The sequence below is a fragment of the Actinia tenebrosa genome, unplaced genomic scaffold (assembly GCF_029948245.1).
Source record: "Actinia tenebrosa isolate PJP-AT-01 unplaced genomic scaffold, QUT_ActTen_1.0 PGA_scaffold9__36_contigs__length_13948895, whole genome shotgun sequence".
In the NCBI taxonomy this organism is placed as follows: Eukaryota; Metazoa; Cnidaria; class Anthozoa; order Actiniaria; family Actiniidae; genus Actinia; species Actinia tenebrosa.
In genome coordinates this window covers 478,830-491,945 of record NW_028292586.1, presented here as the reverse complement: position 1 = coordinate 491,945, position 13,116 = coordinate 478,830, and the positions used below count along the sequence as shown (strand labels likewise).

General features: G+C 38.2%; 4 protein-coding genes across 7 annotated transcripts; 2 read left to right on the top strand and 2 right to left on the bottom strand.

The window, feature by feature from the left end:
• Positions 1 to 2,437: 2,437 nt before the first annotated feature.
• LOC116287568 (uncharacterized) lies at positions 2,438 to 3,925 on the top strand. Its single transcript, XM_031694254.2, has one exon. It carries the CDS (start codon positions 2,666 to 2,668, stop codon positions 3,428 to 3,430), a length of 765 nt encoding a protein of 254 aa, XP_031550114.1. The 5' UTR covers positions 2,438 to 2,665; the 3' UTR covers positions 3,431 to 3,925.
• A 695-nt stretch (positions 3,926 to 4,620) lies between these two features.
• On the top strand, positions 4,621 to 9,616 carry LOC148904428 (uncharacterized). 4 transcript variants are annotated; one of them, XR_016118870.1, is made up of 5 exons: positions 4,621 to 4,775; positions 5,113 to 5,364; positions 5,739 to 5,991; positions 7,085 to 7,508; positions 8,125 to 9,616. XR_016118870.1 is itself a non-coding variant. In XM_089025120.1 (4 exons), the coding sequence occupies exons 1-3, from the start codon at positions 4,621 to 4,623 to the stop codon at positions 5,950 to 5,952; spliced, it is 621 nt and encodes a 206-aa protein (XP_088881246.1). In that variant the 3' UTR covers positions 5,953 to 5,983; positions 7,085 to 9,616. The 4 variants fall into 4 exon arrangements, 2 of the variants coding, with proteins under 2 accessions (XP_088881246.1, XP_088881245.1); XR_016118871.1 differs by having other exon boundaries at positions 7,085 to 8,241; positions 8,723 to 9,616; XM_089025120.1 differs by having other exon boundaries at positions 5,739 to 5,983; positions 7,085 to 9,616.
• LOC116304317 (uncharacterized) lies at positions 5,366 to 10,855 on the bottom strand. Its single transcript, XM_089025091.1, has 11 exons — positions 10,544 to 10,855; positions 10,037 to 10,225; positions 9,694 to 9,886; positions 9,315 to 9,561; positions 8,497 to 9,034; positions 8,026 to 8,239; positions 7,661 to 7,912; positions 7,374 to 7,545; positions 6,885 to 7,033; positions 6,417 to 6,611; positions 5,366 to 6,232 (listed from the first exon to the last, which is right to left on the bottom strand). Exons 1-11 carry the CDS (start codon positions 10,853 to 10,855, stop codon positions 6,099 to 6,101), a joined length of 2,595 nt encoding a protein of 864 aa, XP_088881217.1. The 3' UTR covers positions 5,366 to 6,098.
• Positions 10,843 to 13,020, bottom strand: LOC116296399 (uncharacterized). Its single transcript, XM_031704418.2, has 3 exons — positions 12,749 to 13,020; positions 12,614 to 12,672; positions 10,843 to 12,067 (listed from the first exon to the last, which is right to left on the bottom strand). The coding sequence occupies exons 1-3, from the start codon at positions 12,918 to 12,920 to the stop codon at positions 11,660 to 11,662; spliced, it is 639 nt and encodes a 212-aa protein (XP_031560278.1). The 5' UTR covers positions 12,921 to 13,020; the 3' UTR covers positions 10,843 to 11,659.
• Positions 13,021 to 13,116: the final 96 nt, after the last annotated feature.

Genomic DNA, 13,116 nt, shown 5'->3' with positions numbered 1-13,116 from the left:
ATTTCCTCCCTCCACATAACGTGCTCAATTCCATTTTAATCATAGTTAATAGATTAACTATGATTTAATTTTGCCGTACCCTGACCAGCCCAGAGGTAGTTTCATTCAAATACGGGTTGGATGGACCATCGCGCATGCTCAGTATTATGTTTTAGCTGATCCCACATGGTATCGAATGCTCCTGTTCAATCAATTTCGCACTGTCAAATTTATTGCCCGGTCTCATTGTGAAGTATTTGCTGAAGAAATCACAGCCACAGTTGTCCAACCCATTGGGTTACCTGTAGATTGGCGAACACGGAAAAAAGCAACGATGTAAAGGCACAACCTGGAGAATCGAGCGTTGAAGTTATTGCGCAAACAGAAGATTCCCCATACGTTATATGTGATGGCATCCCGTCTGAACTCGATGCCTACCACGAAGCGTACAGAAACTTTGGCGTTAGATGTGGAAGAGAATGAATTTCAATCACTCGTGCTAAAAGGTGGAGTATTGTTCACTTCTTGGCGGCTGCGTTCGATCATGACTTGCTTCACGACTGCTTTTGTCAAACGTCTGGCAAGCAACGGGGGGAGGGGAAGGGAGGGGAGTTGAAGAGCGAGAGTGGCTTTCTAGGAGAGGGGTGCAAAAAGTTTTTTTCTCCCCCCAAAAAATTAAGAAGTTGGCTAAAATTTGTTAGTTGGGTTATAATTTGTTTTTGTTTGTTTGGTTTGTTTGTTTTTTGATCATTTAAAAATAAGATCATTCTCGTTGCCAGATCCTCCTCGGTTGTCCTTCGTCCTCCCCGTCAGAGGCTCTGGGAAACCCTACGCCGGAAGCAAGAAATATATCACGACCTCACGGCGCATGCTCGAACTCTTTCCAAGAAAAGCCAGGACAAGCATGGACAAGCCTTTGGTTTTGTAAAATCTACAAATGGCGAGCAAAACATCTATTTGTCTTCGATTATCCAATCAAAAAGTAGATCTGTTGTTCTTCTTAAAAGCCAATCAAATTGCGAGAATTTGTAGGGTTTCCCAGAGCCTCTGACGTGAAGGAACGACAACCGAGGAGGATCTGAAAACGAGAATGAAAATAAGATGCAATCGATCTTGTGGCCGGCCCTCGGTGTTAGGTTTGTCTGGTTGAACAACAGATTTGGGTTACCTGTGGATAACAAGATAACGCAACAGAAAATGATGGCGGGCACGAAAGAAAGCATTGAGGGAAAGGCACGAAGTGGAAAATCAAGTATCGAAGTTATGTTTACCAGCCTTGCGGAAGTAGAAGATTCCGCAGATACAATATCTGAAGACATCTCGTCTGAACTCGATGCTTACCACGAAGCGTACAGAAATGGAAACTTTGGCGTTAGACGTGGAAGAATGAATTTCACTCGTGCTAAAAGATGGAGTATTGCTCACTTCTTGACAGCTGCGATCATGACTTGCTTCACGGCTGCCTGTATCCAGCTTCTGGATAACAACGAATATGGAGTTGACAGCCAATCAGCTTACGGATTTTCAGCAGTGGCGATACTCTGTGATATTTGTGGGCTCGTAATGGCTTGTTGTAGTATTTACTTGCTTGGTTCTATCGCTACCACTCCAAGACCTCTTCTTGTTCTCTTCGCTGTGCGTCTCATAGCTGTCCTGGAGTGTACGCTGGTCGGCGTTGGAATTATTTTGACAATAAAAGTTATCAATGACACCAGGGAAGATGGAACAGAACCGACAGAACACAATCGTCGCTACGGGGGAGGAAACTTCACGACTTTTATCATACTCTGCATTTATCTCTTGATTTCAATGGTGGTCGATGTAATCACTGCCCTTGCTTGGTTGTTTCATTGGTGGAGGTGCTGTGTCTGCTGTCAGTGTCTCAAGTCTTGCTGCATATTTGAACCAGGAGAACCATTAGCTCCTGGTGTACGGGATCCTCCAACTGGCTTTCTTCGTGAATGTGCCTACGTGTGCTGGTTAATAAATAGGAAGATTGGACTTTAGTTTAGGAAACGGTCGCGCTGCACAGTGTCTTCGTGGTTGTGCTCCCCTTAGCTGTATAAAGTGACGTGCCAGCCGTTTGCTCGCGTGAGTTGTTTATATGAGGGTGTTTGTCCAATCCTAGCTTGTCACATCCCTTTTGAGACTCATTCTGTGGCGTTAATTCCTATTAGACGCTGTATTCATATACGAGAGGGAATGTTTTTATTTGAATACTATAGTGCCGTGACCTATTCTTAGGTCATTTTAAGTGATAAGACATTGCATGACTTAGAGAATGATAGGAATAGTAAAGACTGATTTTTCTTTTTAATGGTGGTCGTTTCCAGCGGACGATGTCCCTGTACCCGCGTGTAATCATATTTGCAACATTTCTGGTAATGGCATGTTCGCGGCCAATAAGATGCGACTTTTAGAAAGAGATGAATTGGCTCGTTAACTAAAGAGTTAGTTACTAACGGTGTCAGTCATCCATCGTACCCACTTGTTTAGTGTTGGAAAATATTCAGAAATAGGATCGAGCAGAACCAGTGGAGCTTCAACGGCCACGGTCTATTCCTGAAAAGGTTTCACTCCTTCATTAAATAACAAAGGCCGACATTGAGAAAAGAAGAGTTATAGGAATAGAATCCTACTCCGTGACCTTTTAGTCTTTTTCAAGTCGGTAAGTTGTTTTTGCGCGATGGCGGAAAAAGAGGGAAAAAACGACGCATCAAATCAGAACCAGTCTGATCAAATCTGTGGCGAAGAAACAATCGCTGATAAATCAACACAGGCAACAGTAAATGAAGATACAGACCCTGAGCCAACGATATTGGTCGAAGAAATAGAGTTCGGAAACATAAGATTTGGAGGAAATGCCTATCGAGACACGTACAGGAATGGTAACTTTGGTGTCAAGCGTGGAAGAGTCAACTTCACTCGCGCTAGAATATGGAGTTCAGCTCACTTATTCTCGGCTGGTGCCGTCGCCCTCATCAGCACTCTTTGTATTGCTAATGGCGATGAAGCCGATCTTTTCGTCCTTCCATTTCTTTCTGCATTTTTCGGAATATTGACTTTTTGTGGTGGGGTGTATTTGTCACTTTCTCCAACCACAGTGGGAAGACCGCTTTTCGTTCTCCTCCTTGTTCGTATGTTTGCCCTTTTGGAGTGTATGGTGGTGCTTCTTTCCATTATCTACACGATTATCGTCGCATCCGATCGAGGAAATCCTCGTAATGGTGCTCTTGTGGTTTCATTGGTGGTCGATTGGATCACTGCCCTTGCTTGGTTGTTTCATTGGTGGAAGTACTGTGTCTGCTGTCAGTGTCTCAAGTCTTGTTGCATATTTGAACCAGGAGAACCATTAGCTCCTGGTGTACCGGATCCTCCAACTGGCCTTCTTCGTGAATGCGTCTACGTCTTGTGGATGGCCATTTGCAGGAGCGACTGGACATTGGTTTAACGGACTTACAAATTGTCATGATGCATCAATGATAGGGGCGTAGTGAGGGCTGACTACAAATTGTAATTTAGCACTTTTGATGGTACGTGTTTTAGTCGTTTATACTATCAACAACAGCTTTCTTGTCCCCTCTATTAACTATGGTTTGAACAAATATCCTTCCATTTATAAGCTCCCGGTTATAAGCCCACCCCTGACCAGTTCTAGCCATCATTACAGTGATAAAACAAAAAATGGGAAAAATAAAATAGAAACAACCGTTTCTTCCCACATGAATGTAAGCCCTTCCGGTTACAAGCACGAAAACCATTACGAATAAGTATAAGCCAGTTCCATTTTTTTTTCGCTTTTCAAAACTTCCTCTTATATGTACAATTATTTTTATAAATTGCTATTCATCACATGGCGGCCACATCAACCAAGGCCATCCAAAAATTTTTTAAATCAAATTCACAAATTACATTTTTAATGCTGCATAAAAGATGAATTAGTGAATTCTGGATTTTGACTGTTTCTTGTTCACTCCTGATCATACACACACACACACACACACACACACACGTAAAATATTTAGATCTTATTAACCGAGCTTGGTCGGTCTACGACCGACCAAGCTCGGTTGATAAGAGTTTTATTATATGACCACTTTTCATTGAAAAGGACAAAATGTTTTCGCCGTAAGATTAATATGCGATCGGACCGGTTAATATACCGGAGACTCTAGACCAGTCCGCGATGCGATCTATCCAATCAGATTACTTGATTTGTTAGTGTCCTGGCTCTAAGATTCACGGTCATATAATAAATGATTTTAAAGTGCCCCTTGGACGAAAAATGCTATCTTTTCGTACAAACTTGAAACTTCGTCCAAATAATCCATACTACCCTATTAATCACCTGTAGAAATTTTTTCTTCATATTCCGACGGGAAGTTTGAAAATTTTGCGTTTTTACTACCGGCCGCCATTAATTTTTCAGTACACGGCCAAAAGGATTATTTTCGGTCAGCGGTGTTCTCGTGACGTCATTTACTCTACTCATTCCAAAACGCTGGCGTCTTTCCTCTTGTTTCTTCGTAAAGTTAGAGAAGTTAGAAGCTAGTTTAATGTAGATTTTTTTAAAGTTTTCACGCTCATATCAGCGACCGAGTACGATATTTTCCTTGTCGACCTTTCTGTTGCTTCAAAAACATGGAAAATGTCAACAGCTTCGAGATATACGACTGTGAAGAGCTCGAACCTATTGCCAACGAAGAAGAGATCGCTGAGTTCAACGAGCAATCCAGAATCGAGCTCGAAGAAGAAGAGATGCTAAGAAGAAGATTTTGTGGGGAGTCCAGGCAATGGTAAGACACTTAAAACTTTAATTAAGCAAGGACAAATCACAAGTGAAGTTAAGACGTCTTCGAGAATACGCAGAAGCAGCAAACAAATTTTCATCGGAAGATTAAGGAACGCGTATAAAAACAAGAGCCAATCTGTATGTTCTAAGTTTTCTTGAGTTGTTTAAAAAACAAACTAGTGGGGTTCTTTGTTTGTGTTAGGTGATGTTGCTCTCATTTGAACATTTTTTATTCAAAGGACAAGTGCAAATTATGATGAAGAAAATCCGAGTTTCGTGATATTTCTATAAGGATATATAGGTACATTTGTTTTGATACGATCTTTGTTTTATTTACCTAGGTGCACTTGTTATAATTGTTGCCTAACTCTAGTAACAAAGCAAGAAGAGTGCTTTTGTTGCAATGACATCATGAGATGCATGGACAAACTGAATGAACTGGATCAACAAGTTCAATGTATTACATGTCACCCTGGCTTTGAATCTGTGTGTCTAGACAAGTATGTTCTGGAAACCGCTGCAGTGGGACTGAAGACAAGAAGGAACAGGAGTTATACTATTCTTAGAGAAAAGGGCTTTGCTAAAGAATCAGAGTAAGTATTGATTGAGCTTTATTGAGGTCTCTTCAGGCTCCAGGATTAACAGAATATTTCCGATATTTTGTTATACTATGTATACAGTAATAAGAATAGCTGGCAAAAGCCCAAATAATATAATACGAATCATACCCAGAACCAATTATTTCATTGGGACTGAATTAATCCAGCATATGCATTATATGAAAATGAATAATAGCTAGTAGACTTTTTGGCCCAGTACTTCTTAGATTTTGTACTCGGTCTACCTATACTTGCATTCAATATGCTAATACACCTAGCATAGTATATAATTATTTTGAAATTTGTATCGTAATTGAATTGATTATGAAAAAATCAAAATGTTTAATAAATACTCCTTTATCTTTCAGATTTCTTCGATCTGTTGCATACAGACAATTTTTTCGATTCATATGGGATTTCACTGGCAATTCAAAAAGACTACCTCTGCCCTGTTGTGTTTATAATAGCATACGAAGAGCATTTCCATCTGAAGATGGAAGTTATAAAGGCTTCCTGGAAGAAGACGAAGGACAAGTAGTGTCAGACGAAGAGTCGGAAAGTGAAGAACAATCAGATGAATGAACTGAAACTAAAACGAATCCTATGAACAATAGTAAGATAGTGAGTAATAAATCTTTCAAGAATATGTTATACCATCTGACATCCATAAGCAAATTCATAATGGTATTCAACATTTTTTTGATGATTTTTTACGATTACTTCATATGCTACTGGTTATATAAACGGTTGCATTCCTCTTTGTCATGGCCCTTCATTGGTTGCCCGCATTTTCTGCAGTGAGGTGCTCTTCTGTCATTTCGTGCAGCATTTCTTTCTTGTGTCAAGTTTTGCAATTGTTCCTCTGAAATAAAATTATATAAGAACCTTAGGGAATACAGAGACATTATTCATTCAACAATTACAAAACCTTCCATGTGAGGTACTATTCTATTACCATTTTTATGCAAGTGTGATTCTAACTTTGCAAATTTTCACCTTTTTTAATATTGAACAGTCATGTTATTCTAGAAATACGAATATATTACCTGTACATGTGGGTGGGACAAGTTGTGTTTCTTTTCCTTTTCTGTTTTGATGCTTGTTAATTGCCTCTTCCTTTGTTTCTTTTTCCAACATACTATGCATAGGTTCTGGCACACTCTCCTCCAGCTCTATTCTCAACTGTTTAAGATCAGCTCTAGGTGTTTCAACCAGGCATTTGAATATATCGTCCACATAGTCTGAAATAATATGAATAAAGTTTGAGACATTTTTTCTCTTATAGTACAGATTTTGAAAAAGTTTACAACTTTGTTTACTTATTTCATTTTTTTTCCTAAGAACTATTTCATTGATAGAGCATTACGAGTTATTTACTTTTTGTGGAGTTGGTATAGAACTTTTCCACTGAACTATTTCTGTTTTTCTCACTGCGACCTCCTAGAAAAAAGTTTTTTTTTTTGCACTTGTTCTAGTTCATGGGAAAAATCAGATTTAAAATACTTTGTACTTACCATAATTCTGGGGTACTCTCACTTCACGAACTGTCCCTTCCCCATTCTTGTATTTGGCATAGACTACTTTCAACTTCTTATCTCCATGATCATCAATTTTTGATTCTCTGTCACAATTATAGTTAAAGTGAAGGGCAGCTAGTATTGTCCTGAAAGGAAGTACATTTAACCATTTTAGTTTCTCCTTTTGTTATTTTTAGCTATTGCTGTAAAGGAAGGACAAACTTCAGTGTTTTGTATTGGTGGAGTGCGTTTAAACCTATATTGGAAAAACATCATATGTGAAAATGTATTCTTACCTGCAGAAGCATGAATGAAATGATAAAAGAAAGACATGAAAAGTCTTTTATCTCTTCATTATTTCTTTTCACTAAATTAAATATACATGCTACTGCTCATTTTTCATATGACAAACTTCTTGCAACAAGGTGCAAGTCATTGGTAAGGGAGCATCAATGTACAAATACTGTCAACAAACAAGTAACTTACCTACTAAACATGCCCAAATAAGAGAATGACAGCATCTTTGGCGCAAACTGGTTGACCACAGAGTGAAAGCCTTCTAGGGAGCTTGTTTGTGCAATGGGAGAAGCATTTTTGATTGCTTTGCTTAGACTGACTTTGGTGAGTTTTTCAAATATCTTTTCATATGCCTCTGAACCTATGGAAGTGATATTCAAATTATAGCATGGATAATTTCATCATAAGGTCTATTTAAATTATAGCATGGATAATTTCATCATAAGTTACATTAAAAATAGCATTGTCATATTTACTTTTAGTGAGCCACACTCTAGGAGTAGCTAGGATTCCATGTGTGCATTTATTGAACAGTTGGTTTGGCAGGCCAGTGTGTTTGTTGATGATGTGATAGAGGAAGGCTTGGAATTTTGCCAACTTGACTGCACCTAAATGCGCTGGTGTTGACATTACTGCCCAATAAAAATGACGAACACATGCTTTACGCCAACGACCTATTACTTCACATGATTTTTCTTTGGCAAGTTTGGTGATGATTTTCTGTATTTCTAAAAAAACAAGTTTTCATAAATACAAGAACAAGAAATAAATTTGGCTTGAAATGGAAACAACAGTTAATGCCAACACAATATAGGTATGTGTACTATACACTACCACATACTTTTTGCTATGTGCCATAAATCAAAGTAATGGCAGATTGTAGGCTTTCCATTGTCTTTGCATAATTTTGGACATTCTTCTTTCATCCATTTGGTGATAGATGTGTGACGGTCTGATATGAACTGTTTTATCAGCATTCCTGTGGTGAGGAGGTACATGATGGACCTTTGGTGGCCAAGGAATTCCATTTGGGAACTGCTTCCAGCTTCATTTGCCTGTAAGAATAAAATCATGAGTCTAATAATAAATGGCCACTAACAGAAAACAAATATTCCCTTTAATATTGTTATTATATTTTTACTATTGTTGTTATTACATTTAGCTGTACTAATAATAATAGCAATGTTATAGTAAAAATATTAACAACAATAAGAATTAGAATAAGTGGAACTTAGTAAAAAAAATATAAGCTATATCCCCTCCCCCCAATCTGTCCCTGTAGTTACAAATTATAAATGTGATCAAAATTCACCTGAATGAGAACTATGTTGATGATGAGGCCCAACGTACAACAGAAGATAGTATAAGTGCCATATTTGGCCGAGTGTCCCATGCTATCATGGCGAGCATCTCCTGCCAAATCCACTTCTACCCCATTTAATTTGTCTATTAGACCTTGTTGGTACTGCCGCCAGAATGAGACAATTGCTGGTATTAACAAATGTCTCTGATGATAATAGTAGGTCGTTTCATTATAGACCATTACGTTGATGTGCCTCAGCACCAGTAGCACTTTCCTGATGGAGGCCCCAGCTGTCAAAATGCCAAAACTTAAAAGAATGTTTACGGCTGGGAATTTTCCCAATATTAAGGGCTGACTAAGCCAAGTGCTGGTCTTTTTGCATTTACTGCAAAGTGTAGTGACAGTTATCATTGTCCCAGTCTGTTTCGTGGAAATTGATGGCTTGGGGTGACAACACAGGTGGCAAAATTGAAATAACAAGAGCAGGTTAGATAGAAACACAATACACTTTGGTTGCTCTCTACAATCTTTTCCTTCTGTGGTCAATCTGAAGTGGAAAAAAAATAAAATATATATATATATATATATAAACACTGTGATGCCTTTTCAAGGTAAAAGCCCTGCCCCCCCCCCCTGAAATCATTCTGGGGCTACCATAGAGTGTTGCTTTGAGTGCTTGCATAAAACATTCAGCAACAAGTGAAATTCACAGGATCAGTGCAAGCACTCGAGTATGATTGATGAAAGTTAATACATTTTATATATTATATTATTATGAATGATGTGGTGTATCAACCTTGCTTAGCGCAGTTTGTGCTTGTAGTTACCTGGGGTCAAGATTGTCACTCTCGGGGTTACTATATTCTGGATTGTCTTCACCCAGCTCATTGTACTTGCCATCATTGGCAATGAGAGGTTCCTCCTCCATGGCCACTTCATTGTCTTGGTTGAAGACTTTGTCAACTTCCCTCTGTACTTTTTCCTGCCACTCAGGGTCACAGATATCCTCCTCCTCAATGTCCATTTCTTCATCATCAGATTCAGGTTCATGATTGTAATTATCAGTCTGACATCCTATTTTTAAAATGTTGTGCAAAAAAGATAAATAAATTTATATTTCTTTGATATACTTTCATCGTTGTCATTATATCATCATTATTATGTAATATTTATTAATATTTTTTATGACAATAACCTCTAGCTTACCTTGTGAAAACACTGTAGACTTTTTAGTTGCTTGTTCAAGAGCAGCAAGCAGCTGACTTTCTGTTCTCTCCAACTTTTTCACCTGTGTCTTCATGGATTTTAAGTCTGCTTTAAGTTGCAAGACTTCTGTTTGTAAGTACACACATTCCTCACACGATGTGGACTTGCTTGTTGTGCTTGGGACCAGAAGTTCCTAAAAATGATAAGCAAGAATTGATTCAGGTCGTTCATAATAAGTATCACTATAACAGAGTAACAATGTAGCTGAGCCTTAATATACCTACGCTGTAGTTTTCATTTTTTGTTGTTGCAAAATCAAAAAAGTTATGTATATGATCATTACCTCTTCATGTGTACTCTCAATTCTGGTATTGTTTTCGCAGTCCAACCCGAGGTTTTGTTGCTGTTCATTTTGGGGCGACTCCTGGTCATTTCGGTCTTCAACTTCGTCCACTTCTAGGTGACTATTAGCAGCCATTTGTTCAGCTTCTTCTTCAACATTTTTAGCAGGCTGAAGGATGTTTTTGAGGGCCTGAAAAAGACATTCAAAAAATACTTCCATTTTCAACGAGGCCAATTCATTGAAGCAATTGTTCCACAATCAAAATAAAAACGCCGACGAATAATTGCTACTTTGATATGCCGCACTAGTGAATTTTTGAAGCAGCCGCGCGACATGTTTGTCTAGAAACAAGTTTTCTTGTAAAGGCCGTCGTTCACATGTAACGCTTTGATTGGTTTGACGAATAAGCAGATGCTTTTTTTTACTTTTGTGACATGTCAAAAAAATTTTTCATTTACGGATAATTGATAACGCAAAGAAGAAAAACAAAGTTTTAGTTATACTCACGTGGCGGCGGCTTCTGTCACTGACAGAAGTTTCTTGTTGCTGCTCTGAAAGCCAGATCGTTGGAGTTGCTCTCGGAAGCAAACTTCTTTGCATTCCCTCGATATGTAGTGCCCTTGCGAAAACCTTTTCTTCAAAGTGTAGGGAGCACACAACGAATCTTCCTGGCGGGTTGAAGTTCGCCCTGTGAAGACGCACAAACCTTTTCCATTTGTCGCCGTCTTGCTTGTTTTTCGGCGAATAATGCAACGATATACCATTCGATTTGTTGGCGAAATTATTACAACCAAAAACCACACAGCGATTTGCTGGCATTTTACTCGCCGTGAGCTCTCTAGAAATTATTTGTAACTATAACACGAAAGTTTGACAGAGTTTGTATACTGATTAGCCACGAGTGTTTTGGAATGAGTAGAGTAAATGACGTCATAGCCCTCACTCATCCCCAGTCTTCTGAGCCAAATCATTGATCAAGAAAATTAATGGCGGCCGGTAGTAAAAACGCAAAATTTTCAAACTTCCCGTCGGAATATGAAGAAAAAATTTCTACAGGTGATTAATAGGGTAGTATGGATTATTTGGACGAAGTTTCAAGTTTGTACGAAAAGATAGCATTTTTCGTCCAAGGGGCACTTTAAAGAGGAAAATGTGAATATTTGTATAAATTCTATTATTTAAATACTCAATCGTGATTGGCTAATTTGTATGAAAATTTGTCTGGGTGGCCTTGGTTGGTGTAGTCGCACAGTAACATGATAACGTCTTCCTAACTATATAGAGTGCATTCAGTCAAACTGTTGAATAGTTAGATAAATGTATCTAACTTAGATAACTATTTAGTTGACATCACCTAAAATAGTAAAACCGCGCCAAATAACGGTCATGCTAATCCGGGGGGTAGTTTTACCAGAGAATGAGTGCATAGACATTCATTTGTATCATCGTTTGTCCCCCTGATCTCAGTAGCGGTTTATTACTCGTAGTTTCAAATTTATGTGAGGTCAGCTAAAATAGTAACTAACTCATCTAATTTAGGTGACGTCAACTATTCAACAGTTTGGCTGAATGCACTCTAGATGAATTATAAAACTATCAGCTATTGACCGGAAACGCCGAGAGCTACATTACTCCACAAACACAGCCTCGTAAATCAAACGCCTTTGAAGTTTTCGGAGGCCACATGCCATTAGCTATCGCTTCATCAAAAACAGTCTTAAGATTCTTTTGTGTGACAGACGAAGTTTCCACATAGCAAATACAGCGAGTCTTTTTTGCCAGTCCTTGGGCCTTTTTTATAGTGACTGGCTCTCTATTCTTTTCAGACAGCTCTAGTAATACTTTCAGACAATTTTTCATATCAGAGTGAGTGCCGACTAAGATTATTGGAGCTTTGGGATTATATTCGCGTATTTCTGGGATCCATTTTGATGCAACGTTGGAGAACGAAGTTGGAGAAACTACAGAGAAGCAAACTATAAAGACGTCGGTGCTGGAGTAGCATAGCGGTCTGAGTGAGTCGAAATCTTCCTGTTAACGAATGAAAAAAAGGAATTCATATTATAATTAAAACTATTCCAAACGGAACTAAAATAGATAAGCTTAAATAAATAAATAAGAAAATTGACTTGCATGAAATCCATAATTTAATAATATAAATAATTCTCATCGCTGGGCGGATAAATGTTAGCAAAAGAACATTCCAGTCTTTGTAAGAGTTTTTATTATTAAATTGTAGATAGAGTAATAGTTGTCTTTATTATGGCTTAAAAGCACGTTTTGAATCCAAGAGTGTGTTCTTGTCGGGTGGTGAGCGTGTCATGTCATGCATAGCAGACTTTTTTAACCCGTGTGACCGCACGAAACCAAACACGCATGTAATATACATACAAAATAAACACCGAATCAACGTATTTTATTGGTTAATTCAGAATCGAAACACTTTTAAAATAAATTATCACAAATTGAGATACCCTAATCCCTTGTGGACGTGAAAGAATCGATTAACAAAGACAAAGAAAAATATAGATAAAAATCGTTGCGTTTCGACACGTTGGCTCTTCAATGTTTACCTACCTGACCCGCGGTATCGCAAAATTCAACAGTGCAAACTTTTTTATCGACTTCAACGGATACTATTAAAACCAAAGAAAAGAATTATATTAATGAAATAATTTATCATTGATCAATTGAGTTTATAAGAAGTTTTACCTTGGTAATTGTCAAATGCGGTCGGGATGTAATCGTTGGGAAATCCGTCCATAAGGTAGCTCACTAGAAGAGAAGTTTTCCCAACACCACCATCTCCAACTATTACACATTTCAAGCTAGCCTTCTCTTTCTTTCTCCTTACTAGTGGCTCCTTGTCATTTTTCGAATCCATGACATCCTAAAAAGCTGATATCCATGCAATTTTACGCAACTTTTTACCGAACTTCCTTTCGTGAATCCAAGTTTATGTATTTCACCAGAGATAATAATAGAAACCGGAAACTACGTCATCGATATCTTGAAATCTGATTGGACAATGAAGGCTTTTTCAACAAGCTTTTCAGCACTTGCTGTAAGAGAAATTTGTA

Excerpts from the sequence above, each read along its gene's own strand:
- LOC116287568 (XM_031694254.2), top strand. The coding sequence starts at position 2,666 with ATGGCGGAAAAAGAGGGAAAAAACGACGCATCAAATCAGAACCAGTCT.
- LOC148904428 (XM_089025120.1), top strand. The coding sequence starts at position 4,621 with ATGGAAAATGTCAACAGCTTCGAGATATACGACTGTGAAGAGCTCGAA. Across the intron at positions 4,776-5,112 it reads TGTGGGGAGTCCAGGCAATG|GTGCACTTGTTATAATTGTT; the intron begins GTAAGACACTTA and ends TTATTTACCTAG. Across the intron at positions 5,365-5,738 it reads GGCTTTGCTAAAGAATCAGA|ATTTCTTCGATCTGTTGCAT; the intron begins GTAAGTATTGAT and ends TTTATCTTTCAG.
- LOC116304317 (XM_089025091.1), bottom strand. The coding sequence starts at position 10,855 with ATGCCAGCAAATCGCTGTGTGGTTTTTGGTTGTAATAATTTCGCCAAC. Across the intron at positions 9,887-10,036 it reads TTGAGAGTACACATGAAGAG|GAACTTCTGGTCCCAAGCAC; the intron begins GTAATGATCATA and ends TATCATTTTTAG. Across the intron at positions 6,612-6,884 it reads GAGAGTACCCCAGAATTATG|ACTATGTGGACGATATATTC; the intron begins GTAAGTACAAAG and ends ATATTATTTCAG.
- LOC116296399 (XM_031704418.2), bottom strand. The coding sequence starts at position 12,920 with ATGGATTCGAAAAATGACAAGGAGCCACTAGTAAGGAGAAAGAAAGAG. Across the intron at positions 12,673-12,748 it reads CGCATTTGACAATTACCAAG|TATCCGTTGAAGTCGATAAA; the intron begins GTAAAACTTCTT and ends TGGTTTTAATAG. Across the intron at positions 12,068-12,613 it reads TTTGCGATACCGCGGGTCAG|GAAGATTTCGACTCACTCAG; the intron begins GTAGGTAAACAT and ends ATTCGTTAACAG.